The sequence below is a fragment of the Aythya marila genome (genome assembly GCF_965140915.1).
Source record: "Aythya marila genome assembly, chromosome: Z".
NCBI classification, from domain to species: Eukaryota; Metazoa; Chordata; class Aves; order Anseriformes; family Anatidae; genus Aythya; species Aythya marila.
This window is the reverse complement of record NC_139080.1, coordinates 22,925,578-22,950,409: the sequence shown is the minus strand read 5'-3', so window position 1 is coordinate 22,950,409 and position 24,832 is coordinate 22,925,578. Positions and strand designations below refer to the sequence as shown.

At 34.8% G+C, this 24,832-nt stretch overlaps 1 protein-coding gene across 6 annotated transcripts in view; it reads right to left on the bottom strand.

The window, feature by feature from the left end:
• ERBIN (erbb2 interacting protein) overlaps nucleotides 1-24,832 on the bottom strand; it is a 120,942-nt gene that overhangs the window by 8,568 nt on the left and 87,542 nt on the right. For 5 of the 6 annotated variants that reach the window (XM_082783568.1, XM_082783570.1, XM_082783573.1 and 2 more), the window contains 15 exons: nucleotides 24,117-24,191; nucleotides 22,666-22,810; nucleotides 22,143-22,215; nucleotides 21,048-21,177; nucleotides 20,553-20,668; nucleotides 19,314-19,383; nucleotides 18,732-18,831; nucleotides 16,532-16,653; nucleotides 15,387-15,557; nucleotides 14,450-14,632; nucleotides 11,639-11,753; nucleotides 9,724-9,907; nucleotides 7,377-8,901; nucleotides 983-1,126; nucleotides 80-211 (listed from right to left, as the gene is read on the bottom strand). In XM_082783568.1, coding sequence (XP_082639694.1) covers nucleotides 80-211; nucleotides 983-1,126; nucleotides 7,377-8,901; nucleotides 9,724-9,907; nucleotides 11,639-11,753; nucleotides 14,450-14,632; nucleotides 15,387-15,557; nucleotides 16,532-16,653; nucleotides 18,732-18,831; nucleotides 19,314-19,383; nucleotides 20,553-20,668; nucleotides 21,048-21,177; nucleotides 22,143-22,215; nucleotides 22,666-22,810; nucleotides 24,117-24,191 — 3,285 coding nt within the window. The remainder of the gene's footprint in view (nucleotides 1-79; nucleotides 212-982; nucleotides 1,127-7,376; nucleotides 8,902-9,723; nucleotides 9,908-11,638; nucleotides 11,754-14,449; nucleotides 14,633-15,386; nucleotides 15,558-16,531; nucleotides 16,654-18,731; nucleotides 18,832-19,313; nucleotides 19,384-20,552; nucleotides 20,669-21,047; nucleotides 21,178-22,142; nucleotides 22,216-22,665; nucleotides 22,811-24,116; nucleotides 24,192-24,832) is intronic. The other variant, XM_082783572.1, reaches the window with a different exon arrangement.

Genomic DNA, 24,832 nt, shown 5'->3' with positions numbered 1-24,832 from the left:
GTTACAAGTGCTATCTCAGCATATGTTTATACAAACAATAAAAAATATATCCTATCCATTATATCATGTAGATAATTACCTGCACAGCTACTTTCTTCAGGCTGTCTGGAGGAACATCTTTGAGACTAAGTGTGGCAGATGAATAATTCTGCTTTCCTGAAATGAACACCTCATCTTGACATTGGTCTCCTGGAGTTGAAGCCTGGGGATACTTTAAACAGAATGCAACAGTATGAATGTCTTCGTATTATTCAAACAACTAAAAAGTTCTCATAAGATGCCCAAAACAAAACATTTTAAGGGTTTTATTATTCTCTATCTTTAAAAAACAAAAGAAACAAGCTAAAAAAATAAAAGAAAAACTAGCACATTTTTTTGTGTTTATGTAGAAAACATAAATCTTACTAGGTACGATACCATACCCAGAAGATATTGCATGATGTTTACAAATATCAGCAACTGCAGTTAAAAGTTTTCTGATGAATTTATCCTGCTCACTATGGGTACCATAGCATCATTCAAGATGCTCAGAGTTAAGGAGTTGTTTCCTCTCATTTTATTACAAACCAAAGAAGTCATTTTCTTGAATGTCTAAAGTATCTTGCAATACAATTTGTATCATTTGTTTGGTAAAAAAAAAAAAAAAAAAAAAAAGCTTAACATTTTGTTCAATTTTCAACACAGGTCAAATTCAGAATGGTAATCTCTGGTTCACAACATGTACAGCAAAACCAGATGTTTTTATATTCAATAATACACAAAAAAATAATTAGAAAACTCAATCTGAAAAACCTTACAATAAGTTAAGGCATATAAAGTAAAAGCAAAGTATTTTAACACCTATTAAAAATCAGGCACAAATTGTATTTTTCATTGAAAGTACTGTTCATCTCTAGAAGGATAACTATCAATTTAAAGGGCATCTCTCATATTTTATTCTTTCCCCCTCTAAAAATTGCAATAGCCTCCTGTAGGTACTCACTCGAACAATGTGCACACCAGAACCTCTTCCGTCTGCAACACTCAAGGCAACACTACCCTGGCTGCCATGCAGATCCCTAGAGCTGCCATAGTGAAAGCTGCTAACTGCAGCATAATTGGAATTAAAGGACCTAGACAGCATGCTCTGAATAAAGAGGGGACAGATTTAACACAGAGATTAGTGCAGCATGCATAAACCACAAGACATGTTATACGTAGACTAATACAGACATATTCCATTGTCATGCAAGATAAAAACCATGCAAGAACAGGACCACTGCGATGTATAAAACACAACTCAGTGAGTCCTACTTAACCTTTATTTACCGTAAATCAGCATGCAATCAACAGTTTACATGCAGAGTTACGTGTAAATAAAGTCATTCAAATGTTCATGTGTCTGGAAAAAAAACATTGGTGCACAGCTTGTCAAAATTTCTAAGGTTTCAATCAATTTGCAACATTACAAAGTACATTGCAGGAAGAATAGCTGACAGTCAAAGTACAAAGTACCTGTGGAAAACCATTTAATTACCAGTTGTTACTATTTTGTCTCATGTTTTCCCCCTTACTGGTACAGTACAAATAATAGCTTACATACACGCAGAGATCTAACAGTTTGGTTAAGCATTTTTGCTCTTGCAGTGATGTCAATGTCTACAACACATTCTGATAACACTTCATTCAACAATATGAATGAGATATTTGAAGATATTTGAATTCTCATTTAAAGAGACAAAGAGGCCTGCAAGAAACCCTGTGAGCATATCCCTGTGCCACTGTAGGCGACAAGCATGCCGCAGGTTCCAAGAGCAGAAGTGACAGTGGCTTGGTCTTGAGCTCCATCACCTTGCAAACCTGACCTCCACAGTATTGGCAAGGGTAATAGAGAGAAAGCAGTGGGCATTACTGTCTTGCCACCACGGACTTCTGTAGTTGCAAGAATGTAACAAAATAAGAAGATGGCACAGAAGAAAAGGAAAATCACCCATCTCGAATGAAGTAATATTAAAACAGTGACATGAACTCACAAAAGAAATAACAATAATACAAGATACACCATAAAAAAAATTCAAAGCAGAGCAAATTCAAAGTTGTTTTTATAAAGTTTCTAATTTTTCTATTAAAAAAAAAAAAAAAAGAAAAAAGTATCAATAAAAATATATATAACTAGAAGACTGCAATAATTCTTACAAGTATAAATAGATTAAGGTGTTTGTCTGCTGACTATGCATATAAGCCTGATTTTGAGAAGCCCGTAGCCTTGAGGCAGACATTTGCTTTCATACTACTTTATCTTGTGAAACTAGAACAAGCTAATAATCAAAGTCTCATGTCTCTGCATATTCATTCTCCTCAGATGTTCTGGTACCAGTCATTAGAATCCCCCTTGGAGAACAGTATTTACTGGCAATACATGATATTTCTTGGTCAAGGCTCTTGAATAACCTCTCACACAATGATGTAGTGAGCATTCTTTATTCTCCTCTTCTATACTTTCACCGTTCTATAACCAATGGATGTTTCAAGCTTCCAGACAAAACTCCAGAATTTCTCCCCTCTTAGGAGGACAAAACTGTGTTTGGCCTTAAAGTCTCTTTTTACTAAACATCAAATGTGAAGTTACTGCTCCTCTGAATTTCAGTCCAAACACCCAGTAATGTGGATGCCAGTTTTCTTCAACTCCCTAGTGCCTCGAAGTATCTCCCTACACACACTCCACAGTTTTACATCTGATATCTTATTTGTAAATTCCTTATGGCTTGTTTGCACAATATATACCACTGCAACTGTTCCAAATTCTACAATATCGCAAAAAGTATATCCTCAGTCTCCAGTGTGTCCCAAAAGTCACTGACACCAGTTTGATGTAGCTGTAGCTTGTGTTAATCCATACATTTTTGGTATAGAACAGGAACTAATAATACTCAAATATTTTCAGGAAACAAGACTCTTCACTCTGCTTATCTTGGAATAGCCTTAACTGGTGACTTATCATATAAGTTTTGGTACTAGCCTTTTTTTCCTTTTTCCTCTTTTTTAAAAATAAATAAATAAATAAATAAATAAAATAAAAACCAGAACTTAGAATCAGTTGCCAGCTGAAGGTTGAAAACACTTCACTTGTCATTCTCACCTCAGCTATCTAAATTCCTATAGTTAAATGTAATTGGACAAGGTTTGCTCAAAGTATTCAGGAACACTTGAAATTAATGCTTGAAGCCTTGCTAAATAAAAGCATGTGAGGAAAACAGTGTTATTTGAAATCTTGCAGAATTCTAGTAAGATACCAGCTTATCCTAAAAAGGGGAATCTAAACATTACAAAACTATTCTCCTTCAGCCATGAGAGAGGGGAAAAAAGGGCACAAATGTAGGTTTCTGAACATCCAAAAAACGTATCATTAACAATGTACCTATAGAAGAGTTACATATGGGGTATTACATGCAGTTTAAATGGTACTGGTCAAACATTTGCAGGGTCAAGACTTGTTTGTTTTCAAAATGGTCAATAATTTTCTTATTTTAAAGTGTTATTTATTGATTACTAAGCTCCATAAAGCATCATTCTAATCCACTGATGATTCAGTAGTCTGTTCAAAACAGAGAAAGAGAAGAAAAATCTGAAATCAAAATTTATAACTAATAGGTCCTGAATGCTACTGAGTGGGTAGCATTCCTTTAATTTATCAATGTCCAAATATTGTTAAAGCTGTGTTCTTAAAAACATTTAAGAACTTAGTTTTATTTGTGCATGGGCCTACTGAAGGCCCATCTTAAAGGATAAGAAATTCCTCTACCACACAGTAAAATGTGGGATTCTAGAGTTTTAAACAGACAATATCATTATTTAAATTCCTAAATGAAGACTTTCAACAAGTCTAGAAAATTATTAATTTACCATACATATTTATATATATTTACAGCTTATTATGATAGGCGTGGAGCACCTGCCCCATGAAGAAAGACAGAGAGATGGGAATGTTCAGCCTGGAGAAGAAAAGGCTCCGAGAAGACCTTGTTGTGGCCTTTCAATAATTAAAGGGGGCTTATAAAAAAGGTGGAGAGGGACTTTTTACTCAGGCAGATAATGATAGGACGAAGGAGAATAGTTTTAAACTAAAGGTGGAAAGATACTAGAAGGCACCACACTCAAGAGTGTGGTGAGGCCCTGGCACAGGCTGCCCAGAGAAGCTGTGGGTGCCCCATCCCTGGAGGTGCTCAAGGCCAGGCTGGATGGGGCTTTGGGCAACCTGGTCTGGTGGGAGGTGTCCCTGCCCATGGCAGGGGGTTGGAACTGGGTGGTCCTTAAGGTCCCTTCCAACCCAAAACATTCTGTGGTGCTATGATTATCATCACATATTATGTAGATAAATTGGCAATTCATGCTTGAAAAGAAGATATGATGAAAAGTATTACTGTAAAAACTCACTGTACACTAAATTTAAGAGGTTTGGGGGTGGGAGAAATTGGGGTGGTGCAGGGGCAGAATTTGTGGCATACTTTCCAACAGCTTACATATCCAACCACTAGAGAGCAGCTTGACATTTAAGTAAACCCTTTTCTCTATCTCAGAATAAAATATGCATTACATAAAATAAGCCAATTGTTTCTCCAGAATATATGCAGAATATCAACTTATATATGGTCTTATGACCTATATTCCCTTCCATGCAACCAGATGGATAATTTTAGCTCCTTGGAATATGGGCCCTTACATCCTGTCAAAGGAATGACAGATGCTGGTAAACTTGGCTGGAATCCACTGTTAATCATTTTTACTGGACTTAAAACAATCCTCTCTCTCTCCTCATGCAAATTAAACTCTTGAATATTTTTTTTCGCCTGCATCAGGTGAAAAGGTCTACAAAATAAAAAGAATCAGTTTCTCTAATTTTGACCAACAAGACAATGTTCGTTTCAGCAGGTTGACCCTCTGCTACCTCCCTCCAGTTACTAAATTTTATAGAAACCAAACAAAATGTTATTTCAGGAGCCTCACTCCCTCCCCCAATAACAGTAATAAAAGAACACCATCACCACAACAACAAAAAAAACTCATGAAGTCAAAACCACCACACATATTGTTTCCTAAAAACTACAGGACGGAAATTAAAAGAGTGATTAATTCAGTAACAGACTTGAAAGAGTCATAGCAAAGGTAAGACTATTAATCTGTAACCCATACTGTTGTGTATAACAACAGGCAAGAACATATGAAGTAAATATTCATCACAAGGCTTCATTTTGTGTACCTGTTTTTGTCAGTGCTATGTCTTATACTTAAAAAAAGAAATGCCATTATAAACCCATGAAAGTTCTGTCAAAGCAGTTTCCAATAAATGCCTGTTCTTTAAACAAGTTCCGTTAAGTAAATACTGATTTATTTTTTTCTTTTTTTTACTTCAAAACACTTCAGCAGTCTGGTTTATAGACTATGCACCCCCATTAAAAAGTTACTTTTTAAGAACTAACAAATATCTGAAACCATTATTTTAGAAGAAAGAAGCATATAGTGAATTATTAAAATTTCCACATTATCATATTTGCCAGCTGTCATATATGATCATATCTGCATTTTTCATAATTTAAGTGTTAATCATATCCCTGAGAATATGAAGTAGAGAATTACATACACGTTTGAATTCATAAAAAAAATCTTAGACTGCTAAGTAAGAGCTACTTTAAAATGCTTCAAGGCCAGAACAAAAGAAACATGCACACAAAAAACAGACTGCTAAGATATGTTAGATAAGATGCATAGCCTAGAACCCAACAGCAGCTATTCCATATCCCTCTAGCAGGAAACAAAAATTAAGGTTTACATAAAAAGCATGAAAGAAAGTATGGACAGATACAAAGGGAGAGACAGTGAATCAATTTCCTTTCAGTCAAGGTGACTACATTACTATAGTACCTGAAAGGATTTCAACCATGCATTAAACATCATTTCTAAATTGTCAAATATAGACAATACAAGAAAGCTAAAAACAAATTGTGTAAGTGGTGCATTGAAGTTCTGTTTCTTGCACTCAAACATTGCTCATTTTTTTTCCCCTTTCCATTGTTTCATGTAAGATTTGATATATACATCCAGGAGAATGGAAGATGAGAGAGTGTACCTTTAATTAGGACTGGAACATGGTGATGTTTGTGACAGTCTTGTTGGACATAGGATCCACCATGTTTCAGCACAATACTATGAAAGCCTTAAAATATTTTATGTTCTATGTGATTCAAACTAGACCATAAGAACAGGTGTGGCAGTTGTGTAGATCTCTTTGAAAACAAGAACAAAAGACCCTTTCAATCACTAGGATTTATGCAACTTAAACATAACCATACCCAATCCTCCAAATACTTTGATACCCAGAGAAAAAAAAAGCATAGTTAAAATTAATTTTTTCATCCATCCCTAAATAAATTTCTTTACCTATCAGCAATATTGAAATGCTTGGCATAATAATCACAAACATATGAATTAAATTCTTTCAAAAGAAATTAAAAAAAAAAAATCCATCTAGCTGCCTAATCAGAATGCATTTTGGCTGCTTTACTCACTTCCCCTCCAAGGAAACACGATCAGGCTAATGATATCCGGCCCAATGTTTAGTGATTTTATAGTTGGTTTAGCTGGACAGCATAGCAGCATACACTCTTAGTGTCTACCTAGATTCTTTGAAGATATGTAATTGTTTAGCTCTACATATCAGCTCAAATTTTTGATAGTATTTAAAGTACATGAAGAATCCTGTTCATCATATCTAGTTATATCAAAACCTCCTGTGATTTCCTGAAATGAACAAGATTTTTAAGTGTTCTCATCTCACAGCAATAAATATTCATTCAACAATCTGTCAAATATCCAACTTCAAAAGACAACTGGCTTGGAGGCAAATGTATGTTAATTACGGATTTTGAATTCCTCAGCAACTGAAGCTGCAGGCCTGTACTTTTAAATAGATTTTACTGATTTTCTTCTCCTTGTTCTTGAAGTGAAGAAATAGGGGGTAAAGGCAGAAGAGAAAGATCAAGAAGGGTAAGGGAATATTTTAATATAATATGAATATAATGCTAATAACAGCAATAAAAATTACCTGGCCTAAAAGAGCTGGCCTTGTACTTCAGATGGTCAAGAGGACATTTAATGTATTCTAAAGTAACTGGACTAAGCTGGCAAGTATGATGTAAAATCAAGAGGGACTTCTTTCTTCAGGGGAAAGCTCATTTATGGACTACCATTTGTTTCTCAGATATTCAACACAAACATCCTTTTTTAGTAGAAGTACAGAAGTATATTTACACTGGCAATTAAAAGCAGTTCAAAACATATTGTTTAACTTATTCCATACCCAGATGACAGAAAGGTAGAAAATTTAAAAAAAGTTATTTTACCTTTTCTAGCTTTTTAGCCTCAATATGTCGCAGCACCTGTTCCCTCCAGTCATGAGGGACTTTACTTTTTCCTGTAGGGTCTAATAAAGAGTGTTCCGAGTTAACCCTTGAATTTGATCTCTTTGAAGGGCTAGTCCGTGAGTAATTAAAGTCACTAACTGACATAGTTCTTTCTGGTATTTCATTCACTGATGGCCGAGCGCTCTGTGGTCGGGGTACATTTGGACCATCAATGCTGTATGTCCTGGCAGAAAGAGGTCTCTGTTGCCCTGACATTATTGGTGGAGCTCTTCCCATTGAATGCAAATCTCTGTATGTTAAATAATCCCCTTCAGGAATCTGGGCCCGCCTTGAAGGTCCAGTATCACCAACATTTATAGAAGCTGTGGAAGAAACACTACTCTGTCTTTGAAGAGTGTGTCTGGTTGCTCCAGGGAGCAGTCTATCATTTGGTGGAACAGCCCACATATCTACATGTCTCCCAGACATCCGTTGATGAGTGTTATATGCAGCACTGGCTCGGACGTTGTTATGATTAGAGAAATTCATATTGGCAGAATGCTTTACATAGCTGGGGGTTTCTGTGCTGTCAGACCTCAGCAGACGTGAAGGAGGTAAGCTGCTTTGTTCGACTTGGGTGTTTTGTTTCTGGGACCACAAAGTGTCTTTTGCTGTTGCACTGCTGCTGTACTGAATATTATACTGGGGAGCGCAAAACATCTGTGCACCACCTGTCGCTGATCCTCTCACTACATTAGCACCTTCAGGATTGTGATTTGAGTCAAACTTGAATGCAGCTTTTGTAGAAGATACTAAATCAGATGATGATGACGACCCAGGAAAAACTTGCAAAGGCTGATCATACAGAAGAGTAGCAGATTTACTTCGGACTATGTTTTTCCCATCTGTACTACCAGATGCAGATTTTACTACTGAGTTTGCCTGGGAAGATCCATTGTCATTGACAATATCATAGATTTTAAGACCACCAGGGTCCATACTGGTGATGCTGTGAGACTTCATCACAGGGCCACTTCTCTGTGGTGACAAGTCTTCAGTGCTCCGTGAAATAGACAACTCAGCAGAAGAATCACCATCAGCTCTAGTGCTTCTCATTAGTTCTTCTTTATTGGGAGACTGTACTGCTTCCTCAGGATGTCCATTTACTTTATTTATAGGATATTTATTTCCATTTTCCAACTGCTCACCTTCTTCTCTTACGATATTGTTCAAAAAGCCCTTTACTGGCGCTGTTTCCTGTGGTTTTAACCTTTCTACAGGAACTGGCACTGCCTCTTCACTAACTAGTTTATTGATATTCATGTTTATTTGGTCTAACTTGTGAGACTCTTCTGTAGGAGTGCTTAGATCAACACTTTTTCCTATCAGGCCTATTCTTTCTTCAAGGCTTAGTTCATATTCGGACAGATTTGTAACCTTCTCTTGCACATTTATTTTTTCTTCTACTGTAATGCTTAATTCACCTCCATTTTGCAAAAGATTATTCAAATTTTCATCTTCTCGCCTGTAAGAAAAGACAGCTCTTAGAAGAAATACCTGAAGGACCAATATATTCCTTCAAGAAATTTTAGAAAAATTAATCATAACGTGCACCACAGTCATGCTGTGTACACAATAGAGGACAAAGACCAACATACAAACAAATTTATTATTTGCTACCTTACCATCATGAAAATACATTACACAGAGGGCTTAACTTCAGCAGCTTGGCTTTCTGTCATCTATTACATGACCGTGTTATGGTTACTTAAAATGAACAGGAATGATTATGGATAGCTTAAAATGTCAAAAAGTATGAAGTGAAAATAATTTAATTTAAAAAAAATATTTCCAAGTTCCATCACAATTCTGGACAGAAATCTTGTTTTCATTAGCGCTTTCTTTTTTAAAGGCACGTTTTAATTAAACCCACAGAAAGTAGTAAGTTTCAACTCCTTTCATTAAAATTTTCTAAAAGCTACTTAATAATTATGTTAGTAATCACATGGATCTTCAACATTACAAAATAAAACCAGAGTTTTTAAAATGATATACTGTAAGTATATCCATTTGCAGGGATAACACAAATTAAGAATGAAATTATTATACCTTATTATAAGAAGAAATGAAACCACATCTTGTATACTAGAATTGGTCTTTGAATTTGTACTAAGTTTTGTGTGGTTTTTTTTAAAGCACCATTTCATTAGTCAACATTATTTTAAAACATTACAATTTAGATTATTTAATGAATGATTAATGAATTAAAGGAATGGAAATTGCATATGAAAGATTAAGTAACATTTTGCTATTACGCTTGCTCAGTTGTACACAGTATTCTACAAACCTGATCTTGGATAAAACAGCAGCATGTGTTTCTTTGTCTGGAGAGCAGAGAGAAATATCTTGGCTACTATCGGTATTTAAGGAAACAGAATCTGACATTCGAGAAGGAGAGGAACAGTTGCTGTTATTTTGATTGCTATTATGTGTAGCTTCATCTGATAAGGAATCAGCATCTTTTGAATCATCTGAAACAACAACAACAAAAAGCCAGTTATAGATACATACAATTGTTTAATAGCGAGAGTGTTCATGTTAAGGTGTTTAAAAATCATGTTTTTCTTAGGAACACATTACTGGAAACTAAACTATGAGCTATCACCTTCACAAACTTGTTTTTTGTTGTTTATTTGTTTTTTTGTTTTTAACAAATTCACAGAGGACTGCTTGCAATAGTTCCTATTTTTCCAAGGTATTTGGTTCAATGCAAATAGCCCTTACCTGTTAATGAAATTTAAATTGTTGCTTTATTCCAAGTTTCCTTGGCATAATCTAGTGTTACCTTACATAAAATTTCCGAAACTTATCCACCAAATGATGTTTCTGTTTTTGCAGTGACTCCAAAGTTTTCAGTTGTGTGAGCCTATTAGACACTATGAAACCAAAGTACACCGCTTGACATGCAGAACCTTGAAAGCACGCAGTTTTTGTTTTTGAACATTATATCATTGTTAAACAGCTATTTATTACAACAAACAGTCTGGAAAGAACTGGATCACTAGAAATGCATATAGTTTTATGGATGTAAAACATACGAAAGAAGAATATTCTTCTGAGCAATTGGAACTCAATGCATTCCCATGCTTCACAGATCACCTAGGAGTGATCAGTTATTTATACCTTTCCACACTTATTCTTGCATAATGTATGCAAACTTACACACCAGATCCATATAAAAATCATTGATCTGCAGGACTTCAAGCCAGCCATGATTTTGACATGAGTAAACAAGTGCACAAATCAATACATTTAAATTTTTGCTTCATGAGACAGTTACAGCAACCAAAAGCATAAATTTTGTGAATCTAATTTCTAGTTTCAGAGATAAGAAATTTTTTGACTTACTAACTTTAGCCAGGCATAGAAGTCCAGCAACAACACTGATAAACATTTTTTTTTCCTCTTTTTTTTTTTTTTTCACCTCTTCTGAGGTAATCCTCAGAAGACTCTTCCAGCTACCTCAGTGCTCTTTTCATTCATCCTCAAAATCTTTCCCTCTTACATATAGTAGCCAGAAGAGCCTTTTTTTCCTGGTCTAGAACATCACATGAAGCAAAATACAATCTGCTCTTTGACTTAATTTCATTTTCTCTGGATCTTAGGTCATTCCTTACTCTCAAGAAAACAGTTATCCAGACTGAAATTATCTTCCAGAGAAGTAATATAAAACTTAGCTAACAAAAACAATTACTATTCTTATTTCCTCTCTCCCCAGATCAAAGAGTAAAGTGAGTGGAGAAAGAGTTGACACAAGAGAAGTTTATTCTTAAACCTTAGGAAGAGTGCACGACTTCTTTGAGAAATTTAAACAAGCTCACAAAACCTGAGAGAGGGAGGAAATATGGAATGTTTCCAAGGTAAATACCATTTTCTGCAATCCTCTTTCAACAGATTGAGAGTGTGTTCAAGCTAACAGTCCCCCAAGCCAGAAAATAGTCCTTTTTCCCTCTGCTTTTAAACTGATGACAAAACAAAACAAACAAACAAACAACAAAAAAAAATCAAGAGGTCAGTACAGCTTTCTCTACTATACACCTAAGCATAAGATTCTACAGAATTCTTTTCTGTTTTCATTGCTTAAATAGGGAATTGATCATCTTTCTTTTAACACACAAATTAATTCTCCTAATTTAACTAGAAAAACTAGGAATTTTGAGTCAAGGAACTATGAGAACTATTTGCTTTTTAGAGCATCTCACCTTTTTTGCTGTTGCTAAGAGCTACCACTTTTGGTTGATTTATGGAGGTTTCAATCAGTGGTGGTCGCATTTCTGCCATTTTCATCTCTTCATCAGAGGACAGTTCTTCTGACTCCTGTTAAAGGAAAAACAGCTTTATGTTGTGCATTTAACATAAGAGGTTAAAGGTTAAGTAAATGCTATCTAAACTGTCACACACTGAACAATAAAGAGGAAGATGAGCAACATCACATAGGTATAACATAGCAACTGTTTAGTGCATTTTGTAGTGCATGTCAACTGATTTTAATAACTTTTTTTCCACTGAATTTTCCTCTAAAGCAGCAGTATATACAGACTTGCTTTGTCAGTGATGAACTCTGTGGAAATGCTAATCAAACCAGTAGGTAACTTCAGTTGCAAGACCCTGCTCAGAGCAAGCAGATGAAACATTTTTCCCCCTCTGGAAGAACCTCTGATTGAGTTTAAGTCAGAAAAGAAAGAGTCATGATATCATCATTCCATGACATGGTAATAGACACTACCATGAAGTGGCACACACAAACTTTAAGTTTCCAGCAACAGATAAGGAAGTATCTGTGCTATTGTGTTACAACTTTTTTTTTTTTTTTTTTTGTTCCCCACTGCTGGTGGAAATAGTAACAAATTATTCCTTTTCTCTCTGCAGCTGCTTTCAAGGTGTTGTAATACTGCTAATGCCTAACCACTCCCTTGCTTCCTGCCCCAGGAACTTCACATTTTTTAGACTAAAGGACATCATTACTTTCCAATTCCCTTAGAAATTCTCTAGATCTTCAGTAACTAATGCTTTTTATTGCTCTCTTTGGACTCTGTAACTGCTTGACACCTTCATTGAATTTCAGTACTTAAAACTGCACACGCTGCTCTAGCTGAGGTCTTAAATGTACTACAGAATTTACCTGTTCGCTCCTGATAAGACACATCAATGTTTGCTTCTACTCTTTTTCCAGCTGCCTACAATGTTGACTGCCTTTAAGTTACCGCTGAACCAGCAAACGCCCCAGACTGATGATCTGGGTATCAGTTCAGCAGAAAACTGCTCAAACTACATGATTTAGGAACAGAGAGTTATGCTGTGAGAAAAGATTGATTTTAGTTTGCATAGACTAATTTAGGGAAGGAGAGGGAAAAGGAAGTGTAGTTTGTTTTTTTACACTGTGTGTGAATTACAAATGGAAGAGAAGTTATTCAACTTCAAGAACAATTGACGCTGAATAGATTTAGGCTAGAAATCACTAGTTCCTAACCATAAGATGGAGTTCAGTGCACTATATGAAATAGATTAACTAACACAGCTGCCTGCAACAGGAGCCAAGCAACAGATTCAGTATCCTACTGCCAGGTTTTCAGAAATATTTTGAAGGGAAAAAAAGCCTTCCCTAACGTGAACATTTCTCTCTAGTAAGCATGCTTCCTCTTACAAATGCTACAAAACATGTCACAGATTGCAAAACAAGTCTGTTAATGTTAATTTTTTCTTAAAAGTTTCAGAACATTTAGTGTGTAGAACCTTCTAGAGTACCACTACCCCCGTGATACCAACAACCTGGTGAGTTCTTTGGACTGCAGTACAGGAGAATAAACCTGAGTGAGAAGTAGCAATCACAGTGTGACAGCCTTCATTAAATAAGTAAGTAAATAAAACTCAAATCTGCTCCTCTGCAATCAGAACAGACATACTCATCACTGCCTCCATCACATTGCCCGTCAGCTTTGGGTGTGACATATAACAAGTGCAAATTAATGTTGAAATGAAAAACTTGTATGCGTGTAAGGTTTAGATATCTGGATTGAGCTGTAACAAAACTACTAGCAGGTTTGTCCTTGCACTAAGAATTGAGTATCCCTGACTACATACTGCTACTGCATTTCCTTAACTGACACACAGCCAATTCAAAGACATGCTTCCACCATTAGACAACTAATACAATTTTCAGAAATTATGTTTTTAAAATAAAAAATAAAATACAATGTTTTCAGAAAGCAGGTAACAGCAGAAACACGTCAAGGGGGAAAAGACACAGCAAAAGGCACAACTGCTTGTCACAAAGCCTCTTCAATGTATGATATATGCATGCTCCACTGCTTGCAAAACACAGACAAAAATAATCTGCTTGTGAAACTATGAAAAGAAGCGTTTCATGGGTTGTGACTGGCAACTAACTGGCAAGTTCCAAATTTTATCATGTCTGAAACATATTCTAAATTAAAAAAAAAAAATAGATGGTTGTTTCTCTACAAAGAGTTCAGAAGGTAAAGTGTCTGACCTTTACAAGATGTAAATACAAACCAAGTCATTCACGACAGCTTACTACTAAATATAGATGAATACATATTCTTAAACACACCTTCCACTTTGTATTTGAAATGAACAGGTAGTCACTTGGATATATAAGTTTTTGATTGTTCACACTGCTAAGACATTTTGGCACTTCAGTGACAATTACTCTTATTTACTTAAGTACTGAAAGTCAAGTAAAAAAAAAAGAAGGAAAAATCCTATTTGGGTCTTTCCACAGCTTGATACTTACAGTTTTAATCCAGTTTGCTTTATTTTTCTTCAAATGCATACATCTTTCAATACGAACTTTTTACTAGCTATATCAACTTGTACTTCATATAGTGTGAAGTAAAAACAATATTACATTACCAACCCATTTGTACATACAGCACTTATGGATGGCAATTTTCTGCTTTTGTCAACATGAATTTTTGTCTTTCATAGTAGCTAGTTCAATGCAACACCAGCACAATTCTTTGACTGTTACGATGTTCATCACAATGCCATACCTCAAGCGTGTCCTCATGGTTGACAATTGTTTTTGTGTTCTGCAAGGTTTTAACAAGTGCAGCCATCTGTGAATTTACAGTGCAGTGCTCAGCTTCTGGTTCAGTAGGCTTCTGCACAGAGCTTCCGGCTGAATATTGCTTTCTCTCATCAGCTTTGTTCTTTATTGGAACAATTTCTGAAGTCTACAGGATTAAGAACATTTGTAGAAAAAACATCCTGAAAGGTTTTTCAGTATCACATGATATTAAGACTTAGCATTGAATATTTTAGGAAACTATAAAATGGAAAATCTGACCTTTGAAATTATCAAGTACAAAATACACAAGGTAGAGAGAAATCTCTGTAGATTACTAAATTATAGGCTCCACTGATTGTTTTTACTCCCCTCACTGCTGGGGTCAATTCATACCATTATACTTCCAGTTAAAGAAACCAAAAAAAGGCCAAGAATATGTACAATATCAAATCAGCAGCAAACAGATGCCAAACAGTTCTACCACTTTTGCACACAACATCACCCTGTTAGCCACTTGTGTGCCAACTTGCTGCCTTCCCAACTTATTGTATTAAACCTTCAGTCATAAGGCCAGCAGTAAGATGTTTAGAGATAATCCCGATTTTCCTTTTGAAGTTTCATAGATAAAGGAGAATCAGGTAACAACAAAGATGCCATCCTCCAGAAACTGGATTCAACAGCTTGGTAGCACATCTGTATTTTGTATTTCCTGAGAATCAAGCCATCTTCCTTGTTCTTAAAGGAAAATTACTGCTACAAAACACACATTTATTACAAACTTCTTAAGATGATTAAAAGGTAAATTCTGTTCTTTAATTAACGCTAAAGCACTAATGCAGAGAAGAAGAATGAAAAGGAATCAATGATACTCTAGATATTTGGACGTTCTAGTGAAGTCAAAAGAGAATGCTTTATCTAACCTTTACCCCCACATCTTTTACAGAAACTGCTTGGCTTTCTCGTTTTGATTCCTTGGCAACATCTTCAGTAGACTCTTCATCCTTTAGTCTATGTACAATTGTCTGGACAGTTTTGACCATATTCTTCAGTTCGTCAGGATATGGAGTTGGGTATCTCTTCAGATTGCCTTCCTGTGTAACAAAAAAAAAGCAGGAATGTTCTAAATTTAATTAAATGCCATAATTAAAGTATTAGCTTTCAAACAGGCAATGAATTAGGACAAAACTTTCAGCAGAGAAATGTAGGATCTCCATTTAGCTGTTTGAGTCTACCTGGATTAAGACAATTTTATAAAACCTAGCAAGATTACAAATCTTTTTTATTTTATTTTTTTTTAATTTGTCCATTGAATGCAAGCAGGAAGAACTATAACAGATGTACAGTACTTAAAGGAACATCAGGATTATTAATTTTTCCCTACTATCCCTCCTCCACAGCAGAACCAGTTCAGCAGTCTCCTAATTATGCCCTAAACCAGCTAAGACTTTTTCCCTGGTGCTCCTTTTTAAGTGATCTGAGGGGGAAAAGAATTTTTCCAGTTAGATACTCTTAAACTAATAAATGAAGTCCTTCATTGGAGCACCTCTCCTATTAAGAAAGTCTGAGAGAGCTGGGGCTGTTCAGCCCACAGAAGAGAAGGCTCCAGGGAGACCTCATTGTGACCTTTCCATACTTAGAGGGGTCTTATAAAAAGGATTAAGAAGGACTCTTTACTTGCGCAGATAATGATAGGACAAGGGCGTATAGTCTTAAACTAAAAGAGGATAGATTTATAGGAGACTTTAGGAGAAAATTCTTCACTATAAGGGTAGTGAGGCACTGGCACAGGTTGTCCAGAGAAGCTGTGGATGCCCCATCCCTCGAGGTGTTCAAGGTCATGCTGGATGGGGCCTTGACCAATTGGATCTAGTGGGTGGCATCCCCGCCTATGGCAGGTAGGTTGGAATTAAAGTCCCTTCCAACCCGAGCCATTCTGTGATTCTATGATTTCTTCAGAAGACCTAAATCCACAGCCCAATGAAGAAAAAGGATGGGACTTGGGAGTGTGAATGGGAGTGATAGAGAGGGAAGCATCAACTGTTTAAAAAAAAAAATTAATACTAACCCGAGGTGGTGCCTCTCTCTCATCTTTGTCTTCATCACACTCAAATGCCACCTGAGCACGCTGTTTCCTCTGTTCCTCCCACAAAGATGGATTGAAACTTTCATTGTCAGATATGAACATAACTGAATAAAAAAAAAGACTTATATAAGAATAGGATACATTATATAAAATAAAAATCCTATTTTTCCTTCTTTTTCTTGTATAGCATTCGCGAATTTTTATATGTATACTGGAAAAGGTAAGATGGTGATTAATAAGCTGAAAACTAACTGAGCTCTCACAGCTTTATGAACTTGGCTGTAATTTTGTTAATAATCCCTACCTCTAAGGTTAAACACTTCATGGATGCAGCTATACACTAGCCTGAACCCTCACAATTGCAAATTTTCAGCATAACTCTGCAAAATACTTATATAAGACATTAAAATATGTATTTTTACAAAACAAAGGAAATGATAGTTAGATTAATATAAACTGACTTCAGTGATACGGTCTCACTATGCTCATCTAAGAGAATTCACCTGATTTCACTTAATGATAAGGGAAACAGAAAAGTGACTTTCTGACAAGAACTTTCATTACCAATCCTGAAATAAAGAAAAAGCTTCTGAAACTCAACACAAGATATAACTTCAGGTATACAAATGAGGAGCTTTACAGAGTATTTCTTGCCTAATTTTACAAGAGAAAAAAAAAAAAAAAAAACAAAAAACTTTTGTTTACCCACTCCCTTATTCTAGCATGCTTCTGTGCCTTAACACCACTATATGCTAAACTATATACTTCTCTAGAAATGCCAATATTGTTCATATTAACTGTTTCCAGATATATCTATACCTGAAATTGAAAAAAGCTTAATTATAGGCATTTATAATATAAAAATCTATACAATAGCAAATACATATATATATAATTTTAATTATTTTTTACTCTGTGTTTATTGGATACATTTTCTATTTTAAAGTATCTGTAAATATTCTTATAGACTTTTTATGCCTGAAACAATTCCTAACACACCCAAAAAAGAATTTTTATAAAGAACTATTTTATTTATATTTTAATTGAAATTTGTAAAAGGATATCTATTGAACTTATTCAGCCTAAGCCAAACAATTGTCCCTTTCTTTGTCTACAGAAAGAAACCCAGCACCTGGGTAAAATAAAATTCAAACAGACATAATGCTTTCAGGAACTACCTTCAACTTCACTGACAACCTCCAAATGATTTTATTTTTTTTTTAATTTTATTTTTTAACTCTCACATTCTGTCACAGGGATTGCAGATTCATTATCTGCATTAGAGGACACTAAAAGTGATGCATAATTTACTGTTTTTGTAGATGTTTTTGATTACTCCTCTCAATGTACTACACTTTTGTGCCATGGAACATAAAATGTTGCCAATTGAGAGTTTTGCAATTATACCCATTGATTAACCCTCCCACACACACACACCCACACCCAGCCACCCACCCAGTCCAAGTACATGCATACTATACTTCATATATCTCAAAACTAGTCTGACTTCTGTGAAAGAGGTACAAGCTTTTTCCTTTTGCCTGCGGGGGAAGGAAAGTGGAGAAACATACAGACTTTACACTCTAACTCCCAGTGGGGTTACTCATGGAATGTTACTCATTTTCCTAACTATTTCACAAGAGTGCAGAAAGAACTTTTTGGCAAGGTCTTCATATTCTGTGCCTAACCTTTTACAAAAGAGTTTGAATAAATGTAAGCAAAAAGCATTTTTCCTTTTTTTTTTTTTTTTTTTTACACTTACAATAAGCTACAGAATGCTATAAAACTTTCCAGAATTATGTATTCAGTAACAGAGTCTGACATTTTGCCAGTCAGTCTAAAGCAGACACCTGGCAAGGAGAATTTCAACTCAAACCATTAAACTCTGCCCGAATGAAAAAGGATGTCACATTAGGAAGTGGCATCCATCACAGAACACAATCTTGCCAGTCTATTCCTCACCTCACTCTTCCTCACATGCACACTTCTGACTGAAACATATTTTCACCTAGAATTTACTAATATGTGGATCATGTGTTTAAACTGCATTTCTCATTCATCAGACTTTTCATCACTTAGAATTTTACTTAAAACTTTGATCTAAGTATTATTCAGTGAAAATCACGTTAGTTGGATTGTTTTCAAAAAGGGAATATTCTGACAGTATTTCAGAAATTCTTACCATCCTCAGTCCTTGGTTGCTGGGGGAACATGTAATTAGTAAGAACTGTTTTCTGAGTGTCGGGGTCAGCTTCTTTTTGAAGTGGAATAAGCGGTTTAGACTAAGAAACAATCAAAGCAGGAACCATTAAGACAATATAAAGAGGTAAAAAGTAAATATGATATACGTAATATATCTTATTACTTTGAAAACTGCTCTGCCTTCTATTACATCACTTATCACTTATTTTATTAAGTTTCCCCAATGGTATATCTATGGAAGAAACAACATGCTACATATTCAAGTACTAGCTATATATCAAGCACTACCGTTCCTGTAAGCCTAAAGTAACAACAAAAAATAATCTAAATTGTGTTACATTAGATTTCTTAAGAATTCAGAACTTTGCCAGAACTATGCAAAGCTCTGAAGTAGTGTAGGCTCAATGTTGTTTATTTTCGGAGAACAGACAAAGTCAAGGAATTACTGATGCAGATACACAGTATCACTTCTCATTATATTATGGTTTGCTCTGTACTTGTCAACTCCATTAAAAATAAAAGTAATCATCTCTCTCTATATATTTTTCCCCAAAACATTCACCTGATTATCTGATAGCCACATAGCAGTGAGCTGTTGCAGTTTTGTGAAGGTAAATGGCAAATTCTTCAGTCTGCAAATTAGAAGAATAAAAGTTTATGTAAGTACACTTATCAATATTAAGACTGCTAAGAAACAGTGCTGCATTAGCCTGCAAAAAATGCTTACAATAGACATTTACGGATATTGTTAAATTAATAACTATTCACTGTTGAAAGGTAATAGCACTTAATTTAGATTAGAAGTTGTACCTAGAATCTTCTTTTGTATGTGAACTTCTAACCAGTTTAGCAAGCTGCTTAAAAAGTGAGACAGTTAATTCGAATTTAATTCAATTCAGTGATACGAATACCATTTTTAAGACAATCATTATCATGGCATGTAAATCAACTATCTGACTTAAAAGCAGGACTATTTATTTTTATACTTTAATTTGGATTCTCAGCAATTTTCAGTACAAATGTGCTCCAATTAAGAAAAATAAAAAATAAAAAGAAAGTAAGAAGAAAATGGAAAGAAAAAATTCACACCTGAAATAACGCTTTTTATTTTTCCTAAGAAAGAAAATGTATGTGAATGGGGCTGCCCTGAATAACAAGAGCTCTGGCATTAATGGAGGTATCAGGCTATGGGTAGAGTACAGAGAAGCTGGATCTGGATAACAGGAGGGAGAGCTCAGACTTCTCTCTCCCAACATATTTAATTTCTGTGAATTGGCAGTTCCTCAATGAGAAGGGTTTTGCCAGTTTTTAATGACCAGCTCTAATGAAACAACTCCTTCTTCCCCGCTGTCCAGCACACTCAAGTGTTCTACAATATACTGTGATACTGTTTTATGTCCTCCATATGCAATTCAGGAAGCTATTAATTTTTAGCTAGGAATCAAATAGAAATGTTAAGAAAAGAACAAATTAATTCCCTAGAAAAATACATGCTAACAACCATGGGTGTATCTAAAGCTGTGTGTCAATGCAGATGCTTAAGTCATCAGGAATGTGCCTAATTCAAAGAAATACATCTTCATACAATGGACCAATAATAAATAAAATACAACATAGCAACAATAAAATACATACATTCCAGTCAGCTTATAAACTGTGGGTGAGATATAATGAAAAAGAACATGATATATTCACAAAAGTAACTCTACTTACATTTAGAGGATAGACATAAGTTACAATAAAACTTTTGCAATGCTATGGCTCTTTACACTACTTGTACTTAAATTGTGTGTTCACAAACCTATTGTCACTCAGATTGATGACCTTTAATTTCTGCATATCACCCATCTCTTCAGGGAGAAATTCAAGCTTATTAGAATGCAGAAACAACACTGTTACATACTTCCAATTTCCTATCTGGAAAAAAAAAAAAAAAAAGAATGAATTCCAAAAAAAAAAAAAAGAATGAATTCACTTTCACAGCTCTAAATATATGGGTTATTATTTTAAAACAACTAGACTGCAGCGATTTTTCCTTGTGAAGTATAATTATTTTATATATTCCTGTTAGTTCAATAGCAACTGAATTCTAATTCTTGCTTCAAAAATTTTTCAGATTTAATTTCATTATTTGAAAACTTGTGTATTCATATATGCCTTCCTTTACACACACACACACACACACAAAACCTAGGCAAGAATTCTCAACTTGCTAACCAAATAAAATTTGTACAGAAAAGGCAGTTCAATATCCATGAAAATTTTTCAGTTTACAGTTTTGTAAGTACAAACATACCTCTGGTGGCAGTTGTGTTAAGAAGTTGTGATCTGCAGCAAATGTCCTTATGTTAGAGAGTTGCCCAACAGATGAGGGCAAAGTTTCAATCTCATTGAAACTACAGTCCAGCTCTTCTACTGACACTAACCTGAAAAAAAAATATTACTCCGCTGTACAGGTTAATTCACCATTAGTTGGGCACTAAGTTTAAATTACATTAATACCAATAACAATTACAAATGAAATTCAAAATGAAACTCTGACACCCAAATGAAATTCAAACCCAAGAAAGTCCTTCACTAATTGCCTAAATTATCATCTTTTCTTAATCTCCTTTACATTGTCCTCAGAAGAGAGCTTTCAGTGAAAACAGGGGGGGGTCAAGGTACTGAAGACTTTCCGAATGAGACAGATCATAGCCAAGCAGTTGCTGCATGCAAGTATTTACAGTTGGAGAGAGTGAACAAATGACATGTTAGCAGTGAAAAAGTATTTTGTGAATTCTGACAACAAAATATAATGTACATCAATCATAATAGGAGAAAATTAATTGGAACAAATATCCCTCATCTGTGTGGCACTTAATTCTAAACCAATTATTTTTGCTATCATTTCTGAGTATTAAACTACTGAATATCAACTTGGTAAAAAAAAAAAAAATCTTGCTGATTAAGAAGTGAAAACTCTCCCTAAAATATACAAAGCATATGATTGCGCACGGTCAGATAAACTTTTTACAAGCTTTCTGATACTGGTTCAATGACTTGCAATACTTAACACTGTCACTGCTATGATACTGCCAAAAACACTTTGCAGCAGCTGCATGTCTTTGTGACATATATTTACTTTCTCATTAAATTTTTCATTTATAGACTGGTGGCTACATTAGTGAGTGAGCAACATAGGTCTTCATATCAAATAAAATGTAAAGATCACACACTCTGAAAAACAGAAGAAAGATATGAAGTAATTGCTATCAATTTTATTAAGACATAAATATGCAGAAGAAATTAAATCAGTTAGAGAAGTGCAAAAATATTCAATACAGAAACCATTGTTACAGATAAACTTGCAGAAAGGTAATGCAATGTTTTATTCCAGTGAAATACATACCCTCCTATGGAGTCTGGCAAATAAATTAACTGGTTTTCATCAATTTTAAGTGTTGTTACCTTCTTCAAGGAACCTGTAGAAAAATGAATAACTGAGTCAAAAACACATTGGAGATTATTAAATCAAGTTTTGATCTTTAATTAGGGGGAAATCATCTATATTCCCTGGCATTTCCACAGTGCTACACACCTACCAAATGTGAGCAGGTGGGAACTCATTTATCAGTTTACCACAAGGCAGTCAGAGGAAATAAGTATAAGGCAGTCAGAGGAAATAAGTATCTTTTTTAAAAACAAACAAACAAAAAACTCTGTTACAGTCAACAATTATTCATCCATTTACAAACTACAGTATAAAATTAAAAATGCTCCAGAACAAATATGAATGTTTTATTCAGCTTTATCCAAACTGGAGCTTTAAATCAATTGCAATTTAGATCTAAAACACCATTTGTGTTCATTTGTGTATTTTCAAGTGTTCTGTGTCTAACTTTTTAGAGCTTGAATTAAATGAAAATACAAACCAATAGACTCTGGCAGTTGCTGAAGCGAATTACTGGATAACAATAGGTCTTGTAGGCTTTCACAACCTGAAATACCTTCTTCAACCACTTCAATGTTGTTTTTAGAAACGTCCAAGTAGGTCAGTTGTTTCAAAGTGCCTATGAACTACAAGAAAAAGAAAATATATTCTAGGAAGTGCAAGTTCAACAACAAAAAAAGCCAGTATTTTTGACAACAAACTGTCTCTGAAATACAATGCCACAGGAAAAAGTGAAAACTTATTTACAATGCTGAAATACAACTTTACGTGGAATACCCAAACCTTATAACGAAATATTTTGTGCTGACACATATAGTTAACATGTTGCTCGAGACACAGACACTAGTTATTCTGAAGACCTCTCTGAAGTCAGTCTGCTGTAAATTCAAGTGTTTGATCAATTACCATGGACCAAGTGATAGAAGCCTTAGAACAGAAGTACAGAGGTGCACAATATAATGTAAGGACATAATCAGACTCATCTAAAGTCTTTTAATGCTTATTTTTTTGCATTTTGTGTTCAATTGCATTATACTTAACCTCAAAAACAACATGAGTGAACCACTGACCTGTACTGAAAACAAGTTAAAGTATAGCATGTATTACATTTTCATATGAACCAAGAATAAACTTGAAGATTTATAAACACTTTATACACGCTAGTCTTTAATATCTTCAAACGTGAGAAGCAATTGCTTCCAAACAGCTTTATAACAAAGTAGAAAATTTTAACATCCACTCAACTCTTCTCATGGAACTCTTAGCTGAAGTTAAGAAAGAGTACAGAAGACTATTAATCAGGCAAGACAGCCTCACATCAGATGTTCACTAATGATTTTAACTCTGAGAACACACAAGGTGCTTCCCAGATTTTAAATACTAGTTTACTAGAACATAAACACAGGTTCACAAGTACTGTAATAATAGGTCATCCTTGACCCCATGTAATTCCAAGAGATGTCAGAAACCTTCATGAAATCAGGAGAATGCTTTCTCAGGAATTTGCTATTGTACACTCCGCATGAAGTCTTCAACACCCATTGCTTGTTTTACTGCCTTTACCAGTGAAGTCACATGACATTTACCCTGTATACTCCTGCTTGCTCTCTAACACAAAGTAATTCCTTTTTGGAAAGACTGGGCAGCTCTGAATTTGATACAGGATTTGATCTAGGATTTTTACCCCTTTCTTTATTTGGAACATTATTTTTAGGTGACAGAACTTTCAATGAAAGGAAAGCTCTGCTCCCAACTCTGAAGGTCAGTGACAATTTCTAAGTAGGCCAGTAAATGCTTAAGCAGCACTTAGATTTTTGTTTTTGAGTAACATTAAAATTATACATCAACTTTAATAGGTTTAATACGCTAGCTGACAAAGCAAATTCCACTGTAAATTAAAATACTAAATATTTGATACAGTAAAGGACTTACCCCTGGAATAAGTGTTAGTCTATTACCATCCATCCAAAATTCCTTTAATCCGCTCAATTGTTCAAGTACTTCAGGCTGAAAAGGGAAACAGATTTTTAAAAATTTCGTACAGAAAGTATTGAAATTCAAAAATAACTTCAGTGATCCATATATGGCAAATTTAAGTAATGTCTTATTATAGTTGTCATATTCACTTCTTTCATCATGTCATCAAAAAAAAACAAACAGATTAAATTACTTTTTGAAAGGTATATATATACTAGATATAAAAAATGTGGTAAGAACTTGATCACAGTACTGTATCTTTACAGTAAGTATTATTTTTACAGGAACTATTATTTTTCAACAGGAGCACACAATGGATAAATCTTGTGTATAGTTCTTTCTCTTGGAAGAGGTCTAAAAAACCTTAAATTCCATCAACTCAGAAAAGCTGTTTTTTCAAAAAGTATGAAGTTGACAAGATATTGATCGAGAAAACTAGGAAACAAATTTTAGTTTTCTGGTAGAAAACAAAGGGTGCACCTGAAAAATACAGGCAAACAATTCCATAAAATGAAGCACAAGATATTATGTCTCATTACAGCTTATATCTGCAAAAAGACTACTTTTTAGGAAAGCATTTGCTGCAAGGATGAATGGATTTTTACCATTTAAACTTCCTCCTGAGAAAGAAACATAAAACGTGCTACTATACCACAACAACTACAACCAAG